The sequence below is a fragment of the Engraulis encrasicolus genome, chromosome 24 (assembly GCF_034702125.1).
Source record: "Engraulis encrasicolus isolate BLACKSEA-1 chromosome 24, IST_EnEncr_1.0, whole genome shotgun sequence".
NCBI lineage: Eukaryota > Metazoa > Chordata > Actinopteri > Clupeiformes > Engraulidae > Engraulis > Engraulis encrasicolus.
Genome location: NC_085880.1, coordinates 35,978,600 through 36,003,091, shown reverse-complemented (window position 1 = coordinate 36,003,091; position 24,492 = coordinate 35,978,600). Strand labels below are relative to the sequence as shown.

The following is a 24,492-nucleotide window of genomic DNA, read 5'->3' as shown; positions in this document are numbered from 1 at the left end:
GCCTAGTTTAACAGTATAGCCAAGTTAAACGTAGCAATGCAAGTCTATGAGGGCAAACAAAACCTAATCAAATGTACTTATAAATTACTTAAAAATGAATGTAAAATTCACCAGAGTACAAAACAGCTATGTAATCCTGCACATTCATGAATAATGCTTGGAAATACTGCAAATATGTGAAAATCAAAAAAGGGTGGACCTTTCCTTTAAGCTAGATTTGTAGCAATATGTGTGAAAGTCTATTCTTGGGAAGAATGTCTATGTGTTTCAGTTAGCTCTTTAACAGTTAAGAGATGATTTGCTGTCAAAATCTTCTGGGAAGATTTCTTGGCGTGTGTTCTTTTCTGTTGTGGGTTTGTGTTGTTGGTTTGGAGCTGCCCTCCCATGAAAATAGCAATGCCTCTCATGGAAGTTAGTGTAGCTTATTGCTGATCTTATTGTTGAGATGTGTTGAGATTGTTGTGTCTTTTCCTCTTGCTGGTCTGGTGTTGGTTAGGAGCTGTGCTCTCATGAGGAAGAGCAGTATTTCTTAGGGAAGTTTACTTTCTCAATGTGTATTTTTTTCTCTTTCTGTTGTGGTGTTTAGGAGCTGCGTTGTTGTGAGGAGGAGCAGTATTTCTTATGAAAGTTTTGGCTTTGTGTAAATGTTGTATAAGAGGTGCAGTACCATGAGAAGGAGCAGTCTACTTTTTTGATGTGTGTTTGTCCTCTTATTGGTTGGTGTATGTTGTTTAGGAGCTGCGTTACTGTGAGGAGCAGCTCAGAGAAGTTAACCATCTTGTTTGGTGTGTGTGCAAGGAAATTTTATCCTCATGTACTGTTTGCTCTCTTGTTTGTTTGGTGTGTGTGTGTGGATGCGTGTGTGTTCAGGAGCTGTGTTCTCGCGAGGAGGGGCAATGTCTCTTAGCAAAGTTTATCTTATTGATGATGTGTCCTCATGTTCCTTTTTCTTGTCTTGTTTGTTTGTGTGTGTGCGCGTTTGTGTGTGCGCGCCTGCCCGCGTGCGTGCGTATGTGTGTTTAGGAGCTGCGTTCTCGCGAGGAGGGTCAATGTCTCTTTGTGAAGTTTACCTTATTGATGATGTGTCCTCATGTGCATTTTGTTTTCTTATTTGTTTGATGTGTGCGTGTGTGCGCGTTTGTGTGTGTGTGCGCGCCCGCATGCTTGTGTGTGTTTAGGAGCTGCGTTCTTGCGAGGAGGGGCAATGTCTCTTAGCAAAGTTTATCTTATTGATGATGTGTCCTCATGTGCATTTTTTTGTTTTCTTGTTTTGGTGTGCATGTTTGTGTGCATGCGTGTGTGTGTGTGTTCAGGAGCTGCGTTCTCGCTAGGAGGGGCAACGTCTCTTAGCAAAGTTTACCTTATTGATGATGTGTCCTCATGTCATGTGCATTTTGTTTTCTTATTTGTTTGATGTGTGTGTGTGTGTGTGTGTGTGTGTGTGTGTGTGTGTGTGTGTGTGCGTGCGCCCTCGTGTGTGTGTGTGTGTGTGTGCGTGCGTGCGTGCGTGTGTTCAGGAGCTGCGTTCTCGCGAGGAGGAGCTGACGCGGGCGGCGCTGCAGCAGAAGTCTCAGGAGGAGCTGCTGAAGCGGCGGGAGCAGCAGCTGGCCGAGCGCGAGATCAACGTGCTGGAGCGCGAGCTCAACATCCTCATCTTCCAGCTCAACAAGGACAAGCCCAACGTCAAGAAGAGGAAGGGCAAGTTCAAGCGCAGCCGGCTCAAGCTCAAGGACGGCAACCGCATCAGCTTGCCCTCAGGTGAGGTCTATTATATAGGCAGCAGGATTTTTTAAATATGCCTTTTTTCGCATTTATGAATGACGGGACAGGAAATGAGTGGGGAGAGGGGGGGGGGATCGAACCCGGGTCACCAGCGTAGTGGCCCAGTGCCCTACCGCAGTGTCTCCCAACCTTTTTTATCCTGCATACCTCCTAAGCAATTTTGTCATATGATGAGTACCCCTCTCACTCATGCTCTATATCTATCCTCTATCCCAATGTGATTACATTCCACATATTTGTTAATATTACATCTTTCCAAATACCCCCTGAGGTGTGCTTGCGTACCCCTAGTGGTACACGTACCCCTGGTTGGGAAACACTGCCCTACCGTTAGGCCACATTTTTTGACACATCGTACCCCCATAATGCACACAGTTCCACCAGTGAAACGCTGTAATAGTCATTGATAGGTTGATGATAAGTGATGATGAGTGACGTATAATTGGTAAGTGCAGTACCACCATACTACTATGACGTAACACAGGGTCTTTAGTAATGCACTACGACTTGGTCATTGCCATTCTGGTAACAGCAAATTTATAACGCTATGTCTTAACGGGTTAAAGGTGGAGTATATAATTTGTTTATCAGCCCATTTTCAGAATGTATGCTGCCCATTCATAAAGGCCATTGTTTTAAAACCTAAAAAATTAAGGTCAAAGATACCGTATGAGCCAAAGACGACACTTCCTCCTATATTGACATGCCATTATTTTTTCGGCCATCCACCCAACTTTGTTGACAGGCTGCCACCTGCATACCACCAGGGGTGCTGTCGTGTCAGCCTAAATGGGGCAGCCGTGGCCTAACGGTTAGGGAGTTGGTCTTTCAATCTGGGGGTTGTAGGTTCGAATCCCACCTGACCTCTCCCTACACCTCAATCCATGGCTGAAGTGCCCTTGAGCAAGGCACCTAACACCACATTGCTCCAGGGACTGTAACCAATACCCTGAAAAATAATGACTGTAAGTCGCTCTGAACAAAATGAAAACGTCAGCTAAGTGCAATGTAATGTAATGTAATGTAATATAAATGGGCGCTGTGTAGGGCTGGGCAATATGACGATATATATCGTTATCGTGATATAAAAATGTATATCGTGACCTTTCTCCTATATCGTTTATATCGTGATAGTAATTTTATCAATTTTATACAATTGAATATCATTTAATTACATTTCATGTCATCACAATACACACTATAAGTTAATGTAACTGTAAAAATGAGAATAAAAAGATCCATTTTAAAGAAAGGTTGTTTTGCGACATGAAAAAATAAACAGCAAATAAAGAGAATAACTGAAAACGTATGTAATTGTGCTATATCGTGATGTATATCGTTATCGTGATATAAAGTAATCCATATCGTGATATTGTTTTTTTTTCCATATCGCCCAGCCCTAGCGCTGTGTGATTGTTAGACCCAAAACAATACAATGAGGTGTACTGTACCTACCTTTGCTTGCAGACTTCCAGCACAAGATCACGGTGCAGGCGTCTCCTTCCATGGACAAGAGGCGGAGCTTAAACAGCACCAGCTCCAGCCCTCCCAGCAGCCCCACCCTCATCCCTCGCCTGCGAGCCATCCAGCGTAAGTCACATATTACCCTCATCCCTCGCCTGCGTGCCATCCAGCGTAAGTCACATATTATCCGGCCTCATCCCTCGTCTGCGTGCCATCCAGCGTAAGTCACATATTACCCTCATACATCATCCCTCCCCTGCGAGCCATCCAGCGTAAGTCACATATTACCCACCCTCATCCCTCGACTGCGAGCCATTTAGCATAAGTCACGTTTACCCCAACCCTCATCCCTCGCCTGCGTGCCATCCAGCATAAGTCACGTTACCCCCAACCTCATACCCCGCCTGTGCGCCATCCAGTGTAACTAAGTCACATTATTACATGGCTCGTCTTCATTCTATGCAGCCACAGTCCAGACACGCAGTCCAGTCCAAGGAAGGTACACACAGAAGAACAATCTCTCGGGGGTAAATGCATTGGCCAAGCTGTAGTGCGGGGGCGTGGCCTGAGGACACGAGTGGATGGAAAATGAACTCCCTTGCGCATGGTCAGTGGGTGCGACAAACATTTCCGTACTCTGAAATCCGAAGGAGAATATCCGGTTGTCAGTGTTCAGTGTGTGGCCAAATTAAGTGCAGCTGTTGGTCAGTAGTAATTGCTGGGGGTAATTAAGGACAGCTGACAAACATTCACTGTCCTATGCCATTCGCTGTCCTATGACCTGTTCCACACTCCGACCCTCGCGGAAGTGGCATTGCACTTAACCATGCTTCCAATCCTGACCGTAGAAGAAGAATTGTACTCCGCTCGCCATCATTCCGTACTACGCTGTTATGACGTCAGTAAACCCTCCTATATATCTATCTCTCCTTGGTCCAGTACAACAGGCCTGATGGTTTAGCTCTGCAACTAGCTTGGTCCAGAATGGTGTTTATTTTTTATTTTTATAGTAATGTGTTGTTGTTTACTGAATTAACTTCACTGCATATTTACCCATTTCTTTGTGGGACGCTGGTTATTTCAGTGTTGTAATGTGAATTCAATAACAACATTTGATAAAGCACTTCTTCAACACGGTGGGATATGACAAAATAGGCATATGATGCTCCAGACAGAAAATACCTTATACCAGCGGTGTCAAATTTAAGTCAAGTTAAGTTAGCTTTTATTGTCAGTTTCTTCAGATGTTCAGGTCATACTAGGAAATTGAAATGTTTCTCTCTCTATACCATGAAATGTCATAGACATACACAGGACTGACATTAACAAACTGATATCAAAGTGCGAGATAGGACAAGTGACAACAGTGATGGACCAATAACAGTAAAGTGATGAAGTAATAAAGGCCCGGCAGCCGAGCGCGGCCAGCTAGATACTTCCATCTGGCCCAAGACTGTAGAAAAAGAAACTACCGGTACTGTAAGTATGTCAAAAAGTTATCCGGCCTACTTGAGTCAGAAATTGGCTGTACGTGGCCCCTGAGCTGAAATGAGTTTGACACCACTGCCCTGATACCCTATTTCTTACGGAATGGAACATGGAATAAGTAAAGTACGATAGGTAAGTAAAATCTCCTAAAGTAAATATAATAGATGGTAGTCGGCTGAACTGCAATAGTTCATTGCAAACTAGTAACAAGTTAGCAAACAAATGGGTTGCTAGCAGGTTAGAAGCAGTGTTGTTTCAGGTGTCCTGCGATCCACCCCTGACATGTTCTGGTGCAGAGTGGTGTGTCACAACTGCATAACGATGTTTTCTTCCTCCAGTGAGTGCACACACTGAGACAGTGCCCAGGAACAGTATGTATGTATACCAGCAGGACGTGGATCTCACCAGCGAATGCGCTCCCTCTAGTGGCTTTAGGAAGAAAGGCAAGGAACCGGCCGGCAGCTGTGTGGGACTCCAGTGCTGTGTGTTTCTGTGTGTTTGTCTGTTGGCTTTTAAGCTTTGCACAGCTGTGGCAGGACCAAATTCCAGCTTTCTGCGCTTTGACACTTAAGTGGTTAATTTGGTTGCAGCTTTCCAAGAGCTGGGGATGTTAAACAAAACAACTATGCCTTGGCTATCACCACCCCTCCCTTCCCCCAAACAAACACACACACACACACACACACACACACACACACACACACACACACACACACACACACACACACACACACACACACACACACACACACACACACACACACACACACACACACACACACACACTACCCAACCAATCCACCCCCAAACATAATCTCCCTATCTCGCACACAGTGAAAGCAGTCTATAATGTCTTGACTCCTGACCTGCTAATAGAGCTTGAAAGTGACGTCACTTCCCCCGATTTCATGGGACCTCAACGGCGTTTTTAGCCGAAAATCGTAGCATGTAATCCAATGGCAGTATTAAAATGATATTTCGATCCCCTTCGAGTTGTGCCACGAGCTCCATATATGTTGTTTCTGATATTTTTGCTTAATTTTTCGTACGAACCCCCAAACTTTTTAGAAAGCTGTGTTTCTTCACATTTTTCATGCCGACGGCCTCGGAACAAAACATTGATACTTCTGCATGAATAATCTTTATCTAGCCTCTTAAACAGCATATTTGTAGCCCAGCGCATATCATGACTGAGATCAAAAGATATTTACTCGCTACCATGTTGTTAGATGGTCAGCTTAGGTCCCGTGAAACGCGGAACTAAGGGGCGGGACTTTCAAGCTCTATAACAGACACATGCTGTAAATCAGGGGTGCTCAACTAGAAACTGGAAAGGTCCACTCGCCAAATTTCGTATGTTTCCATGGTCCAAAAAAGTCGCTACGGACCGATGCAGAAAATAGCCTCACTCGCTGGCCGCACTGGCCTCTTGCTCACTCGCTGAGTTGTCATAGTGATGATACTTTTATTTGTCATAAGACTGGCTTTGCAGAAATACACCTATAGATCGCATGGCAGCGAAATCTCATGTATAATTTATACATATTAAATACAGATGGATTTTGTCTTGGTCCGGATGACATTGCGTTTGGGTCCGCATCCGGACCTGGGTCCGCCAGTTGAGCACCCCTGCTGTAAATAGTAGTGCAGGCTACAGTGCAGTGAAATGCTGGGTTATTCAAACATACCGACGCCACATACTCATGGGAGTGAAGCTTTGTCACACGGATGGAAGTATTCAGTGAGAGAGATGTTCATTTTTTCCTGTTATGTCACTGTTTAAAAAAAAAGTGATGGTAACCCAGCATTACACTGCTCATTGCTGTTCCTGGGGGGTTGTGTTTGTGGTGGTAACCCAGCATTGCACCAGAGATTCTTTAAGTATAGAGATATGCCAACATAATAGGTTTCTATGGGCACCTAACGTGACCAGGTTCCGGTCTGCCTAAAGGGGCGTGTCATAATGCTCCTAGCATTGAATAGAACAGTCCTCAGGTCTGGCTAAAGGGGGATTTCCCCGCCAATAATAGAACCCATAAACAATGGGTCAATGGAACCTCTCTCTCTTTACTCTCTCTGATTGCGCTGCTCACTGCTGTCTGGGGCTGATTTTGGGGTCTTTCTACAGTAAATGTCCCTGGTTTATAGCCTGCTCTTGGATGGTGGAGGGGAGGCTCACTTGACTCATCCAGCTTCCTAACAACAGTAACAGGTGGCGATGGTGTTTCATTTGTTTTTGTTGGTTTGTTTGTTTTTAACCCTCAGTGGTGAAGACTAACACAGTACCACACGCAGGACTGCTTAAAACAGATCTCGTTTTTTTAGCTAGATCGTAAAATGCTGATTTTCGACACTTGTGTGACCTGTACGATAGTGACCCTGGACGAGAGCAACAGGACGTGGGGCCGCAGCACCATCTACAAGCCGGAGGAGTTTGAGGACGCCCGCAAGGGCTTCAAGAAGAAGGGCCGTACCTGGGGACCCAGCTCTGTCCAGACCAAGGAGAGGGCAAACTGTGCTGAGAGGTGAGGAATGGATGACTGCCGTCTTCAACTGGCATCCTGTGATAAAAAGAAAGTGAATAAAGAAGCACTCATCAGATTTCTTTTTTCATTTTTAATCGCCGGCGATTAAAAATGAAAAAATAAATCTGATGAGTGCTTCTTTATTCACTTTCTTTTGAGATTTGAGAGTTTTGACTAAGTTAAGCACCCAGTGTAAAGTACAGTGAGGAGAATAAGTATTTTATCCATTGCTGGTTTTGTTGGTTAGCCCTCTAATAAAGACATGATCATTCTATAATATTAATGATAAAATGTATTCTAATATAGAGAGACAGAATATCAAAAAGAAAATCCAGAAAATAACTTTGAAGAATATATTTTAATTGATTTGTATTCCATTGAGGAAAATAAGTATTTGACCCCTCTAGTCAAAGAAGACAAAATACTCAGTGGCAAAGCCCTTGCTTTCTCATACAGAGGTCAGATGTTTCTTTCAGTTAATGACAATGTTTGTGGATATATTAGGAATGATTTTTGTCCACTTTTCTTTGCAGATCATCTCTAAATCATTTAAGTTGTATGACTGTAGCTTGGCAAATGGGATCTTTTGTCCCCTTCACAGGATTATTATAGGGTTAATGTTTGGAAACTGTCTAGGCCACTTCATGACCTTAATGTGCTTCTGCTTGAGCTACTCTTTCGTTGCTTGGGCTGTATGTTATGGATTATTATCATATTGGGAGGCCAATCCATGAACCACCTTCAGTCTAGTGGTGGTGGGAAAGAGGTTGGCATGCAGCATTGTACGTTTACATGTCTCCCTTCATCCATTCCTTGACGATGTGAAGTTGTCCTGTGTCTTGGCCAGACAAACAACCTCAAAACATAATGTTACCACTTTCATGTATGATGTTGGAGAAGGTGTTGTTCTTGGGATCATAGGCAGTATTTCTCTTCCTCCAAACACATCGAGTTGTGTTAATGCCAAACAGTTTGATTTTGGTTTTATCTGATTCCAGCACCTCCCAATCATATCCTAATCCAGTTTGATGTTCATTGGCAAACTTCAGGTGAGCCTGAACAGGTTCCTTCTGAAGCAGGGGTACCATACATGCACTGCAGGATTTTAATCCGTTGTTGTATTAAGTGTTTCCAATAGTTTTCTTAGTAATTGGGACCTCAAGCTGCCTTGAGATCATTTCCTAGCTCCTCCCATACAGTTTTAAGGTGCTTTATCTCTTTTTTTCTGGTTATTAAATTCCCACAAGGTCAAATCTTGTATGGAACCACAGACAGGCCTAAGATTGATGATTGATGATCATTTTGTATGTCCTAAAATTGGGAAGAAATGCACCAACAGCTTGCTCCTTAATATCTAGGAGCCCATTTCAGCCTTGTTGAGTTCTAAAATCTTGTCCCTGACATCCTTTGACAGCTTTTTGGTCTGTCCCATGTTGGCGAGTTTAGTTTGATTGATTGACTGATTCTATGGACTGATTCTGCAGATTCAATGTGTCTTTTGTGCAGGTTACTATTAACAGGTGTGTTCAATTCAGATAACAAGTTGATTGGAAGTGCCATTTGATCTGCGGGATCAGAATTCTTAATGGTTGGCAGGGGATCAAATACTTATTTCCCTCAATTAAATATAAATCAATTAATATATATTCTTTAGAGTTAATTTCTGGATTTTCTTTTTGATATTCTGTCTCATCATATTATAATACATATTATCATTAACATTAAAGACTGATCATGTCTTTATTAGTGGGCAAACCAACAAAATCAGCAAGGGATCAAATACTTGTTCTCCTCACTGTATAAGAAGACAAGGTGTTGAGTGCGCTTCCTGATCCTTCTATCCTGTGATAAAAATCAGTTGCTGTTGTTGTTTTAAAGTTGTCCTTTATTACCCCCAGGACGGTCACATTGAGACCCAGTGAGCGATTGCTTCTTGATTTATGATCGTTTATTTAGCTCACAAATCACAAACACTTAAACATGTCTCTCTTTCCTACCTCACTCCATTAGTTTTTATTTTAACATTGTTGTTTATCCATTTGTTTAGCACTTTGAGCTACATGCCTTGTATGATACTGTGCTATACAAATACAGTTTATTATTATTATTATTTCACATTTATTCAACCTTATTTCACCTTTTCAACTAACCTTATTTTACCTTGAAAGTGAACCCGTTGAGATTAAAAATCTCTTTTTACAAGGACTTCCCGGCCAAGTGGAGGAAGTGACTTTGACCGTGTGGTTTGTCTCTGCAGAGTGCGCCCCCTGTCAGATGGGAGTAACCCGTGGTCCACCAGTCTCCTGAAGACCCATAAGCCAGCTGTACCACTCGCAGCTCTGTTTGCTGAACAGGGTCAGTCTGAACTGAAGCCACAAAACGTTGAAAGTGGAAGCCACATTCTCACACCATCAGTCTGTTCATTGTTCTTCTCAGTGTTTAACTGCCTGTTGCTTCCCGTGGTAAGCAGATCAATTGAAGAAGTTAAAGGAGAACCTCACTCAGATTTTTAACTGCCTTATTTGCCCTCGTCATGAAAAAGTGAACATCTGAGTGTTGTTGTCATTTACTCATTCAATTTAATCTGCAAAGGGACAGTATGTCAACAATGGCATGGCAATATGGTCGTGTGTTAGCAGTTAATTCATTCCTTTAAGGTTAGAAAGGGTTTGGAGCAGTCTTCACCCACTCAGTTTTGCTTTTCTTTGAATGCTGACCAAATTAATATAATTACCATAATATAATTACCATCTGAAAACCAGCGATATAATTGGTGTTGAGATTTAATACCTTTAAAAAGAAAAAAAGCTTGAACATATTACACACTGAGGATAAAATGAAGAAAATAAAAAACGTCTATGGAGAGAGCAGCCTTTTTTAAACTCGTTTAAGGATTATTGCATTGTGTTGTAAACAGTCATCATTCATCTCGCCTTACATAATGGTACACATCAAAGGCAACCTGAAAATGCTTGTTAACCCATTGTGTCCTGGAGACACTACGCTGCATTCAGGATTCTGAGATTTGAGCTGTTTTATTAAATATGTGGATAAGTTAGAGGTGAATGAACACATTATAATGGTAGAGGAGGGTCTTGGCTTTTACATGTAACTCATTTCATGCTTCTATGTGCTTCGGAGGCTGAGATATTCCGGATTTAATAGGCAGAGGGCACCCAAAAAGGGCTTAGGACAAAATGGGTTAAGTAAGTATTTCCCACTTAACTCAACGTTAACAAACTTCTCTGGTCTTATATCAGGTTCCGGCAAAGAGGAGGGTGTCGGGAACATGGACGGCTTGGATTGCAAACCAAAGCAGCTGAAGTTCCCCAATCAGGTGTACATCGATCTACCTCTGTGGAAGGATGAGCAGGGCGAGGCGGGTGGTGGTGGTGGTGGGGGAGGGGGAGGGGGTGCCTGGTGCTCGGGCAGCAGTGCCGCCGCCTCATCCTCCTGCACCAACGCGGCGTCCTCATCCTCGTCGGGGGCGCTGGAGAGCCACGAGGACGCGGCCACCTCGGCCAGCTCGACGGCCAGCACCACCCCGCAGCACACGCCCACCAACAGCCTGAAGCGCAGCTCGGGCCGCCGGCGCCTGGACGCCATCCTGCACAGCTGCGCCGCCCTGCTGGCCTCCGTGGCGCTTGGCTCCGACGTACGCGACTCCGCCAGAGCGCCCTCCTCGTCGTCGTCATCGTCGTCTGCTGGTGGTGGTGGCGGTGTCGGGGGTGGCGGTGATGAGCCGGAGGTCCGAGAGGAGAAGAAGAAGCGCGAGGGCTTGTTCCAGCGCGCCACGCGTTTCCGGCGCAGCACCAGCCCTCCAGGCAGCGGCGGCGGCGGCAGCAAGGCGTCTCGTAAAGAAGAGCTGATGTCGTCGTCGTCTTTCTCCTCCTCCTCCTCGTCCTCTTCCTCCGCTGGGCCCATCAACCTCCTCTCCATGTCGGCCATCTCAGAGTGCAACTCAACCAAGTGCCTGCTGCCGACCGACCCCAAGGGCTCCTGCGAGGCTGCCAGTCCCGCTAAGCACACGCCTCCTCCGCCCCCACCGCCCGTATCCACATCCACATCCTCATCCACATCCACTCAGCTGCGCAAAAAAGGAGCCTCGGCTGCCGCTCACACAGGTGAGTCATTTGAAACTCCATCCCAGAAATGTGTTGCATTTTGTTGCATCATTTATTTTAATCAATGCAACGTATTAAAAGTAATGTGATCTATGTTGGGCATATATACAGCACATTTATCTTCTCCGAAAGGACTTCCCTGCATAACATAACGAGCTCTACTCACCTCTGGTCATGGGTTCTAACTTGTACTACATTTCATAGGTCCTCCACTATTTTTTTCTGCTCTTATTTGTTTCTACATTACTTTTCTACTGCTGTACTTTGTACTTGCTTGAATGTCAAAGCGCTGGTCAAAAGTCTGCTTAATAATGTACTGTCATACAGTATATACTGTATGTTTTCTTCATACCGCCTCACATTGTGCACCGTTTGAAAAAAAACAAACAAACAAACAAAAAAAACGATAGCACTACGATAGTACTACACTAGTACTACATTACAACAGTGTCTGGTAACAACAAGCTAAAAAATGAAACTGAAGGCATGTGTGTTGACGTAGTAAGCCAAGGGTTGAGTTGTTGCATTGCTGATCCTTGACTGATTCAGCCTGATTCCAGTGTTGCCATCAAATATATTTTCTCCACCCACCCCACCCCCACCCCCCTTTCTCCCCACAGCCAACGGCACGTCCAACCACACCAGCCCGTCTGTTGCCTCTCCAGTAGCCAGCAGTACCTCGTCTTCTTCATCCCAAAGGAGAGCGGACACAACAGAGGCAGCTCTAGACCGACCAGCACCAGCACCAGCACCACCACAGTCATCCTCCTCCTCCTCCACATCATCCTCCTCCTCCTCGGCGACGACGGCAGCTTCCACGGTGATCCCGCGTCCGCGTCCCCTGTCGCTGCGTGGCCGGCCGCACGCCTGGGGCCTCCTGAAGGGCCGCAACAAGAGCTACTCGCTGGGCCACAGCTCGGGAGGCAGGAGCGCGCAGGGCGTGGCCCAGGGCCTGGGGCTGACCGCGGCGGACATGAAGGGGGGCCAGGGGGCGGGGCCCGGGGGCGGCGGGCGCTCGCTGCTGGACATGGACACGGAGGGCCAGAAGCGCGACTGCACCATCCCCCTGTGCCGCATCCAGAGCGGGTCCAGCCGCACCTCCGTCTTCCAGATAGAGAAGGAGTTCCTCTCCTAATGGGACCAAATTTCAGACATTTGGAGGGAATATTGTTTTTTTTTTCCACTCCTCTATGAAGAAATTACGTAGGAGAGAACACTGGGGTTTTTTTATTCTCTCCTAAGAAGAAATTAGGAGAGACATTGGGGGGTTTTTTTTCTATGATTTTGGGGTAACTTACAAAGATAGAGCTCCTGTACCTGACAGTCCTGACTGTGTGCCCGATGTTGGGATAGGACTGGCCTAATGGTCCAAGACAGACAGACAGACTGATGGAGCACATCTAGGTGTCTCCCACTGTCATCCATTCCACTGTTTTGCTGCACTCTCCCCTCTCTCCCATCCAGAGCGCGAACAAAGTGCAGACTGCTGCCTTTTTTTGCGTCCTCGTAAACGAGTTTTCTATTTTCGAATTATTTTCTACACTGGCATCTTATTGGGCAAAAAACGTTAAGCACAAACTTTGTTTTTTAACACTGGAATCGTAAGAAAACAATTGTTCACAATGTACCTTGTTTTGTTTTTTTTAGATTAAGTTCAGTGGTGCAGGTTTTGAAAGATGTCGATGTAGAAAGTGGGTGAAAATGTGACTTTTGTGGAGTTGAGGGCCTGACTCACCCACTGTACCAGCATACCACCACCTGGTGGCCACACCAGCATACTGCCAATTGGTGGCCTTGTCAGAATCACTGGATTTCCTGATGTGTGTTTGTTTGGATTTGGGGTTCTTATAAACCGGCCATCCTCATGCTGGCTGCGAACTGACCTTAACCTAGGCCCCCTGCTACTGGTGTCTCATTGTCGGATTTGTACCTCTTTTTGTTGTTCTCTTTTATTTATATCTGTATTTTATTGCTAGGTAATTTAATATGACGAAAGACATTTTTAAAAGAAATGTTTAATCCATGAAGTGATCATTCCAGAGTTTTAGGTTGTGAAAAATGGCATCCTGCCTCCTTCCATTCTGAGTGCATTCCAATATGCGACCTTGCGTCCTCCACTTGGGCTTGTGGCCTCACGTTTTGCTGATGCCCCACCTCCGTGGAGAAAACAATTAAGTTTCCCCGCTGTCAGCCTAGCCAACACAAATTTGGGGGGACTATTCTTCATTTAACATTCTGTTTGAAAATGAGAAAATGACTTTACAATTGAGCTTTTGCAAGTTATTGAAATACAATACGGTTGTCAGTGATGTCATCCCGACGTATTACTTCCTGGTACGAGGCCACAAGTACAAGTGGAGGACGCAAGGTTGCGTATTGGAATGCACATCTTTGTGCAGTGTGAATGCCAGACCCCTCAGAACTAAGACCAGGGCATTACCACATGTATATGCTCCATGTAATCGAACAAACCTCATTTGTTTTTGTTTTTTTGCCTTTTTTTTTTATTTTTTACATCAAGCTTTTTATTTGGTACTTCTTACCGTTGTGATGTTTGTTTCCATCCCTACAGTGTTTATGATGTGTACGTGTAGTGTTGTACTGTGTATATATACAGCCAAGGTGCCCTGGGGTGTTGTACTGAAGTGAGCTGTGATCAGCTGAAGACTTCTTTTTTTTTTTTAGTTTAGCGGAGACGGCACTGTTAAAAGTTTTATCCACATAAGTGCTTAAAGGTACACTGTGCAGGAAATGGTCAAAAAAGGTACTGCAACTATGCTGCTCATTGAAACTGGGTTGCCTATTGCCAAATTTGATCTTTTCGTGAAAGTTTATTAAGTAATAAACTTGTTTTTTCTAGTATGGCCCAAATACAGTCATTTTGCAGCTAAAAATGCCCATTTCCGGAAATTCAAAATGGCAGACCATGGAGAAGATCCCCCCTTTCATGTATGAAAAGCGCAATTTTCCAGTCATAATGAATGCTTAGAATTTAATGGTGGGGGTGAGTTTTCATGAAAAAGGTAACTCTAGTGAATGGGTAGCATGAATTCTGGAAATAAACATCTAAAAATCTTACACAGTGTACCTTTTAAGATGAGACATCTGATCGTTCCCTCAAGAGTTCATTTTTTTTTTTTTGAAACAGACTACTGTACTGCAGTAGAGATGTAAAATCACTGCACATGTTTGATTGATTGCTTGTTTAATGATATTGTGACATTGTGTGATCATGCGAAATCAGTGTAACCCATCAGATTAAGTTCATATTACACTGGTCTGTTACTCGTATTTGCCTTATGACAAAATATGGACTTCATTCCTGCAGCATTAAAGAAGAGCAATGTTAAGGCACCATCAGTTTGGGAAAACGGTAGCACACAAGAACCCCATCTCCTTATGAGGGCAGTTATCCTCACAAGGCCTTTTACACACACACACACACACACACACACACACACACACACACACACACACACACACACACACACACACACACACAGCGGTAACTCTGCAAAGTCTCTCTCTGCAAGTTGTCGTTTCAAGGTGCCTCTGATTTGTTTGGTTTACATTTTGGTTGGGTTTGGTGTTCAGTACTTTGCTCCATAACCAACCTGCATCTCCATTGTCATGAAGAGTCGTGAGGAAATGCACACCACACTGGAGGGCTTCTGTCTTGGCCTGCTGTGAGAAAGTTCTCATGCTTTGTATTATCATTTTCCGTTCTTCACGAATGAATTTGTATTTGAACAAATGTCTGCCTTTTAAACCAACATCCTTAGATTTTATTTTATTTTTTTGGTTTGGCAACTGTGTGAAGAGCCTGCCAATAGGTACATCTTTTGCACAGTAAACAAAGGCTGTATGTACAGTATGTATACAGTTTATGAACATTGAAATAGATTTTTTTTAAAGGTTGTCCTGACAAACTGCACAGTTAAGTGCTACATTCTGGAACATACAGAACATACCATTTCCTGAGAATGCTGCTCTAACTTCTTCTGGTCAGGAATGATTCCTGCATCTTTCCATTTTTCCTGTCCTGAGATGGTCTTTTATATATTTTTTTGTCCAGTGTCTGTCACAGAAATTGCTCTCCTGCTTAAACTGTCTTTCTTGAAGTCTGTTAGAATACAGAGAGCTGTTGAATGTATCAGTTGGGTTTGGAGTTTGGTTTAGTCCTCAAAGTCCATATTTTTCACGAGGTTTCTGGTTTTATATGGCATAGAAAAGCAATAATGAGATTTACTTGAAAAAAAAAACTGCTTGTCTTTTTTAATGCATGAATTCAGCTGCCCCAAATTTTACATTACAAGAGATAAGTTGATTACAATTAGTTGCTTTTAAACGCAGTTCAAAGAAACGGCATTTTGACAGGACTGTAAATGTGCAGGTTGAAAGCTTCTGTAAGATGATTCATTGGGATACCCTCAAATAAAGAAGACTGACCAGGATATCTCACTTTTTCCCCTTTATTCTGAGATGTGTAGAAATTGCCAATTTTTGTCTTAACAATGATTTTGAAACATGAAATTTATTAAAAGAAATAAGACTTTTTAATAGTTGTTACATTACTGTATATGAAAATATGTACAAAACAATTGTTGTGCTTTCCCCTGTATTGTAGGCCTGGACACCCACATTAATGGGCAAAAGTAAAGGACATGGATAGGTCATAGACCATAAAGTTGGTTCAGGAATAAACCAGGTTAAGTTAAGAGGTAAATCATCTAATAGAGGAGCCAGGAGTCCTCAATATTAGATGATTTACCTCTTAACCTGGTTTACTCCTGAACCAGGGGTGAGTTTCTCAAAAGGGAAGTTGTTAGCCTGTTAGCAACTTCGGTAGTTGCCAATGGGAAAATGCATTGAAAGCAACGAAGTAGCTAATGTGGCAACTTTGGTTTCGAGAAATTCACCCCAGCTTTGTAGGATAGGCCCCTGCTTCCCAAAGTCTCTGCATGAAGTGTTTTCTTGCAGCACACCACAATGGGGTCATGTAAACCACTAATGAATCTTACAAAACTGGGGTGAGTTTCTCAAAAGGGAAGTTGTTAGCCTGTTAGCAACTTCGGTAGTTGCCAATGGGAAAATGCATTGAAAACAACAAAGTAGCTAATGTAGAAAGCAACTTTGGTTTTGAGAAATTCACCCCTGGTGTCACACAGTCAGGTACTGCACTAAATGTGTCGAAGCTAAATGCACAGTATTTGGATTTCAAGTTTGACTGTTTACTTAAAAAGAAACATAGTGTCTGTCCACATCGATGACACTTCATTAGTGAGATAATTGGCAAATGTTCAGAAGGTTGCGGGTTAAAATCCCACCCTTCTCCCCACATATCCATCCATGGATGCAGCGCCCTGTAGAAAGGCATCAAACCCCACACTGCTCCATGGACTGTAACCAATACCCTGTAAGCAAACTAAGTCGCTTTGGATGAAGGCGTCAGAGAAGTGTACTATAATGTAATTGTAATGTGAATTTAATTGCACTATTAATTGTAGATTTGTTTTATGTCTGGCTAAAGACAAAGTCACTCCAATAAATACACAGACACACACACACACACACACACGAAACAACACCAATCATATAACAACAATATTCTAATTTAGACAAATGCCTTTGCACAGTACTATACTGAGGTATTGGTGAACAGATTAAAAACACTACTCATGGTTCTTCTGAAAGTTCTGTGTCTGCAGAGATGCAGTCAAAGAATGTCAAGGATAAATAAATGTGTTGTAAAACATGCATTGCCCAGCACTGCTCTGCTATTCGCCGTTATACCAAACACTATGCAATGTGCAAAGTACCACATGAGGTCATGGGGGGGTGGGGGCATTTTGGGTTCCGTGTTCAAGTGCAATGGATGTACTGTAACGGTCTGCAGCCTTCTCCTGTGCTTGGTTCCTCATTGCTGTAATATGAAGAAAAAATATGGTAAATACAAAGTGAGGAGTTATTTTCCACCTAATAAAATGCACTTTAATATTTGATTCAAAAACAGCATCCAATCCAATTCAAAAATTAAAACACTGATATGTCTGTTACTAAGTGAGGCGAGCAGTATTATATAATATATAATATAATATAATATAATGTAATATTATAACTCAGTGCATAATACAGTAGGCCTATCTGTAAAGTAGCAAAAGTGCAAGATGTACTTTTAAAAAACATCTCTGTACAGGTTACACAGCATGATCTCACTGAATTCCGTGAAATGAGCAAGAACTTTTTGGACACAAGATCTGTGGCAGTTCCACGGATTTTGCATTTCCGTGATATTACCCCATCACGGCTTTTAAAAAAAAAAATCTGTGAAACTTGCCCAATTTTTTGGTCACAATGGTCTGTGTTAATTGCACAGAATTCTGTGAGATAATGTTGCAATTGTGGCTGCTGGGCTGGCAAAACATGAAATTCTACTCCAGCAACCAATTCACCCACATTAGAAGGTGAAGTATAGTGCTTTTTAGCGGTGTGTGCATTCATCCTCTTTGCCTGCCCTTTCTCTCTATTAATTGTGTTTTATTTGTGTTGCAAATAAACACATTTACAATGGAATTGACTGGAAAGGACATGTGCCATCTTGACTTCTTTAGTAGGGATGTTCAAGATTCAAAAGATTCATTCAAAGATTCAAAAAGCATTATTGTCTATTATACAATAGTTCGTGCCTATGGCCGAACCACACCAGGGAGGATGTCAGTGCACATCATCCCTCCACTCGGGTCATATTGCTTAAATATGTTGCCATATTAGAAAATTGTCTTTTGATCGAAGGCTGGCTTGTGTGTGTGTGTGTGTGTGTGTGTGTGTGTGTGTGTGTGTGTGTGTGTGTGTGTGTGTGTGTGTGTGTGTGTGTGTGTGTGTGTGTGTGTGTGTGTGCGTGTGTGTGCGTGTGTGAGTGTCATTTGAGAAACGAGTGTTCTGTGTATATATTGGAATGAAGGAATGATTGTGAATTGCTTTCCGCCAAAGGCAGGCACCCTCTGTCAGAAAGAAGCAGCTCAAAAGAAGGATGGAGAGGGTGGGAGGGATCTAGGAGGATGGAATTGGTCTTCCATTCTACTGCCTGGATATACAGACATTTTCAGACTAAAACATTTGAAGAGCTCTTTTCCAAAATGAGATGTATCCATTTTATAGAATGTTGGGAAATTGTCATTTTTGTATTGGGCATTCCGTTGAATTGCATTGCAAAATGCATGTTATAGAGGTTTTAAAAGTATGTTCTGAAAACTTTTGAATGGCAAGAATTCACACATCGATTATAGGACTTCTTAACAGTCAATTCCAATATTAAAATGCAAAAAGCCAAAAATGGTGGATATACCGTTTTGGAAAAGAGTTCTTCATTTGTAAACCCAAACCCACCTTTATCCTTCTCTGGCTAGGAGGTGGTGAAACACTTCTTGGGCCCCCTCCGACTCACTAGACCCCGTCGAAGGACCATGGACTCAGCTTGCAGGCAGTACGTCGTTTTGGGATCCAGGTTCGTGAAGGCAAACTCTAAGGCAGAGCTGTCCATTTCATGTTGCTCCTACAGTGTTGATGAACAAAAACGGTCAGTGTGAATCACATGTACATCAAATGTTTTTTTTTTCTGCCTGAATGATTTTTCTGATTCTGTAATACAAGGATATAAAAAAGTGTCAGTGTGTCAGCGCACATGCGCATTGTACAATCACAGTGCGTTCTAGATTGGAATGTCTAGATTCCTAACCAGGATGCATTGTAACTTTGCAGCACTTTGCACAGATTTTCGCACCCTGCGTCATGATGAAAAGCCTGATAACACTTCAGTAATGAAATTAATAACACTCTCACTTTTGCCTTTGGTGTCTACACAGCCATACTTTGAGGATCTGAATCCTACAGTAGATCGCCTGTGAGAGAGAGAGGGAGAGAGAGAGAAGTTTAAAGGAGGAAGTTCTGCCACTCACCTGTATGACATTATCATGAAGCAGGTATATCCTGAACGTGAGCCTTTGGTATCTGGTTACGGGAACTCGTTGTCCACCGTCCCTTCTCAGAGGAGTTCGAGGTGGACGGACCCGAACCACCACACTGTGTTGTGTCACATTCAGCTTCATTTTTGGTGGGCTGAACCGTGCTGCAAAAACAATCAAGACACACCCATCCATTGGTCACTTCGAGTAAATTATTAAAATTCTTTCTTTCTTTTTTATTTTCTTAAATATTTTTATGGGCTTTTTGCCTTTATTGCAGATAGGACAGTGGAGAGTGGCACGAAATGAATGTGGAGAGAGATGTGGTAGGGTTGGGAAATAACCCCGTCCGGATTCGAACCAGGGTCCCCATGGGCATGCAAGCCCAAATGTGGGGGGCTTAGCGCAAATCATTAAAAAATTTTAACTCAAGAAATGGGCCCCTATGAGAGAATACAAAAAGTCCTAAAATCTACCCCCATTCATTGTTTACTTTGCATGAATTACACTGTATTTATATTGAAACTTAGCTGACATCCAAAGCAACTTGCAGGGTATTGCTAACAGTCCCCGGAGAATTCAGAATTTTCAGCCATTTAGGAACAAACAACCTAGCTGCCTAAAAGACAAAGTGCAAAGACAAGCCCCTTAGACAGCCCCCTACTTTTTAGATTAGTTCAGTCCACTGTCTATATTAGCGAAGAACCAGTGGGGCGCCCCATCTAAATTGAGAGGGCCGACAAGTTAAAAAAAAACAACAGCAACAAAAAAAGGGGCATCAGCCCTCCTCAGAGATTCCCTGCATACCAGATTACCAGTCCAGTCCTGGTCCCTAACTGGGCGAATAGACCAGGCGCGATGCGATTCAAGCGACAGAGTGCAGCAGCAAGCGATACGAGCGATTGAGGAGACTAGAGTATGTCCGTACAGGCAGAAGGCAAAGCATTCAAGCATTCCCATTGGCTGTGGTCACTGACCTCTATACAGTCATTGGCTGTCGCGGCTTGTCGCCGAACCGCATCATAGAAAGTTGAAAAGATTTCAACTTCTAACTGTCGCGCTCGGCGTGCAAATCGCTCTAGTCTCCAGAATTGCTTTTGTCCAGAATTCTTTTTGACTCAATACAAAGTCAACTACTTCCGTCGCTCGCCTCGCTCAGATCGCGGCTGATGTATTTCTGCGGTAACCATTAGGCCACGGCTGTCCCATGTCAATCCTATGAATCATATCCTTTTATCAATATATACGTAAATCTGAATGTAAAAAATCATAAAATTGCTCAATTTTGTTTCGGCATAAGTAGTGTGCAAGTTGCTTTTGACTGAACTCGTGGATGGCTTTGTTGAACCAAACGTACGCATGCCCTTCAGGCGTAGGCCTAATATCCACTTAGGAACACGTGACCCTCTGATGAAGACGGCAGTCTCACCGTCGAAACATGGCAGGTAAAAGATAAAAAACGTTTACATGTCTGAAACAAAAGAAACTTTAAGAATTCAGATACTTACATTCCCACTGAGGATGGAAGCGAGAGCTCATGACCCATTCTGATTGGACGCCATTAGTCGCTGCTTGCACCCTGGCGTAATACCACTCTCTCGGGTCAGCTGTCTGTCTGCTGAGGTCGCACTGCAGCGCTGTTATGTTCTGACAGTGCCTTACGCTTGTCCACTGCTTCTCGCCATATCTGGAAAGGTGACATTGAATTACAATGATATATTTTTTAATTGCATTATCTCTTTTTTTTGGTCTTTTTTGACATTATTGATGATAGGACAGTTCGAGAGGTGGACAGGAAGTGAATGGGGAGAGAGATGGGGAGGGGTCGGCAAAGGACACATGGCAGACGAGACGAGTACCCAAACGGTTGGCCACATCAGGGCCTATGATCTTTTTTTGTATTGCATTGTTGTGAATGTAGTGTAGCTGCAGGTGGACTTGCAGGTTGCAAGGATATTGTTGTCCTCTAATTGTTTAGAGAGAAATAAGCAGGTGCGTGGACTCAAACATTCAGGTCAGTTCAGGGTGAGAGCAGGTTTTTATTCAGTGTGAGAACCTGCTCTCACATTGGACTTGCAGATGGACAAGGATTGTAAGAATTTTTAGATTTTTGAGAATCTTGGAAGTTTCTTGGAAGATTCTTGAACTTGAAGATGCTCTATAAACACCATCAAGTTTTGTGGGGAGAAAAATATACTGAGTCTTACCAGAGATTCTTTAAGTATAGAGATATGCCAACATAATAGGTTTCTATGGGCACCTAACATGACCAGGTTCCGGTCTGCCTAAAGGGCCGTGTCATAATGCTCCTACAATGAATAGAACAGTCCTTAGGTCTGCCTAGGTCTGCCTAAGGGGGGCCACAATAGAACCAGGAAACAATGGGCCAATGGAACCTCTCTCTCTCTACTCTCTCTGGTCTTACTATCCCGACAACAGAGAGATTATAGAAGCTTAATCTGGCAAAGTACACTCCAGCCTACTCTACTGGGGTGAATTTCTCAAAACCAAAGTTACTTACTACATTAGCTACTTTGTTGGTTTCAATGCATGTTCCCATTGGCAACTACCGAAGTTGCTAACAGGCTAACAACTTCTCTTTTGAGAAACTCACCCCTGTACTGTACTCACGCACTGTCTCATCAGAAGTCAGCTTAACCAGTCAAATCTATCAAAAGCCTTTTTTGCATCACTGTATTAAGTTACAATCAACAGTCTACTTATTCGACAAGGTGCAGAATGCATTATAACAGAAGCTGAGACCCTACTCGTTGTACCTCGCTTCACTCGTGTTGTCACGGTCTAGCCCAAAGACTGTGTTGTCTTCTACAGTTTGTATGGACTGCCTCAGAGAAGACTGAAATGGAAGAAATATAGGCCTACTGCTTGGCCAGCAGAACAAAGCGCTTACTAAAATGTGAAAGTGTGAAAGTGTAAAAGCCCAACTGGGAAACTGTAACTCCCATTGTCATTGTGACACAGCACTCCACAGCACACAAATGAACACTGCACACTGCACACAACGAAATTGCATTCATGCCTCACCCGTGCAAGGGGGCAGCCCCACAATGGCGCCCGAATGGGAGCAATATGGTGGGACGGTACCATGCTCAGGGAACCTCAGTCATGGAGGAGGATGACATTCGTGGTGGAATATTACCATACTCTATTATAATCTGTATGAATGTTCTGGGCTCTAATCAATCAATCACTGGCCCAGATTGCATTTTTGTGCAGCGAAATAGGAAGGATTAGCAAACAAAAAACAACAAAATACAACAACAAAAAAGCACCAAAGAAGATGCTACAAGAGTCAGTCCATTTGAAGAGCTGAAAAAAGCAGACTTACATTTTAAACTGCACTGAGAAGACAACGTTGACTGAGGTGGTCGGTTGTAGTTTCCAGTGCAAGATATTCCTGTAATCCAGAGACTGAAATCTGAGGTCCAGTGTCAAGGGGGTGTCATCACCCTGATTTGAGGTAACTAAAAAAAAAATGAAAAAAGTGAGTTGGCAATGGAGAAAAAGCAAAATTATTAGATAGGTAGGGCTGAATTAAGATAAATTGCGCCAATTTTGTGCATACGCAAAAAAAATGGCCCAGTTTACTTGAATTCACCCTAGGTAGTGTCATACTGACCTGCAGCACTCCATACGAAAATAGGACTACTCAACACGAGCAGTGGAATTGATATTGACATGATAGCAGCTTGATTAGAGTGTGTGTCTGTGAGTGCAATACCTGGCACAGGAACATTTAAACCTTACCATAACTTCCTATTTTTGAGTGTGTGTGTGTGTGTGCGTGCGTGCTTGCGTGCGTGCGTGCACCCATGCACGTACAAATTTCTTGAAAACCTAACAACTTTCATTTGCCACCTAACACCAACTCATTCTTCTTTCAATTTATCTTGTAGGCCCACTCAAATTATAACAATTCAAATTCAAAATCACCTTTTTTTCTCTACCAAGCCCAACAGGTAATAAATAAGTTAATTGACAGTGACAAAGATGAAGTGAAACATGAAGAGACAACAAAGGACTGAGGAACAAACAAAATGTCACTGTGCTCACCTGCGTCCGTCTGTGTGACGGATGGTCATGCTTATTCCACGAAGTCTGTGGCGGAAATAGTGGCATGTGGCATGACAATGCAAACATCCTGTAAAGGCAATCCTTATAGGGTCAAATACGACCAGCGCCTACGATGTGTACTGTAGAGCGAGTTTGTTATATTATTGTCAGGTTAAACGAGGAAGTGAGTTTGTTATATTATTGTCAGGTTAAACGAGGAAGTGAGTTTGTTATATTATTGTCAGATTAAACGAGGATGTACAGCCATCTGACCCAGGGCCGCTGCTAAGGTTTTGGGAGCCCACCCCCATAATAATAATAATAATAATAATAATAATAATAATAATAATAATTGAAGAGTTCAGATGCAAAACCCCCTAACTCCATTTCTGAAGACCTGCACTTCTATATTTTTAGAGAACCCCGTTGTTGGTTTGGTTTACATTCATGTACTTGATAATACATATTAATAGTTATATTACATAAATAAAATAAAAAAATATGCAATTTTGATAGCTTTGTATTAAATAAAAATTAATTAAGATTATTTTCTGAAAAGGCACTTAGGGGATTTGCATCTGAACTCTTCAATTATTATTATTATTATTATTATAGCCTATAAAAAATTCATAGCACAGCTAAAAATTAAGATAGGTTTACTATATTTACTTGGTGCTGGAAAACGTTCTCATTCTGTTTTAATGTTTTAATATTTTTTTCACATTTTTTTTTTAGTCAATCTCAATTTAATAGGCCCAAGTTTTGTGGGCAAAGTGGTTGGTGACGCAAGCACTGGTTGGTGCCCTACGCACTCTGCATGCTCTGCTTATGTCTAGCGGTGACCCTGATGATCGGGCCTCACTATACTCAGAGTAATACAACAAAGGACTGAGGAACAAACAAAATGTCACTGTGCTCACCTGCGTCCGTCTGTGTGACGGATGGTCATGCTTATTCCACGAAGTCTGTGGCGGAAATAGTGGCATGTGGCATGACAATGCAAACATCCTATAAAGGCAATCCTTTTAGGGTCAAATACGACCAACGCCTACTCTGTGTAGAGTGACCCATTTG

General features: G+C 42.9%; 2 protein-coding genes across 3 annotated transcripts in view; one reads left to right on the top strand and one right to left on the bottom strand.

The window, feature by feature from the left end:
• map3k21 (mitogen-activated protein kinase kinase kinase 21) overlaps positions 1–15,839 on the top strand; it is a 38,337-nt gene extending 22,498 nt beyond the window's left edge. The window contains exons 5-11 of one of the 2 annotated variants that reach the window (XM_063191429.1): positions 1,518–1,758; positions 3,250–3,372; positions 5,073–5,177; positions 7,109–7,259; positions 9,517–9,614; positions 10,520–11,383; positions 12,004–15,839. In XM_063191429.1, the coding sequence (XP_063047499.1) occupies positions 1,518–1,758; positions 3,250–3,372; positions 5,073–5,177; positions 7,109–7,259; positions 9,517–9,614; positions 10,520–11,383; positions 12,004–12,518 (2,097 nt within the window). In that variant the 3' untranslated portion in view covers positions 12,519–15,839. The remainder of the gene's footprint in view (positions 1–1,517; positions 1,759–3,249; positions 3,373–5,072; positions 5,178–7,108; positions 7,260–9,516; positions 9,615–10,519; positions 11,384–12,003) is intronic. The other variant, XM_063191430.1, reaches the window with a different exon arrangement.
• il22ra2 (interleukin 22 receptor, alpha 2) lies at positions 13,176–23,447 on the bottom strand. Its single transcript, XM_063191278.1, has 6 exons — positions 23,419–23,447; positions 22,694–22,900; positions 20,853–21,031; positions 19,339–19,508; positions 18,770–18,935; positions 13,176–17,306 (listed from the first exon to the last, which is right to left on the bottom strand). The coding sequence occupies exons 1-5, from the start codon at positions 23,445–23,447 to the stop codon at positions 18,786–18,788; spliced, it is 735 nt and encodes a 244-aa protein (XP_063047348.1). The 3' UTR covers positions 13,176–17,306; positions 18,770–18,785.
• Between the last annotated feature and the right edge of the window lie 1,045 nt (positions 23,448–24,492).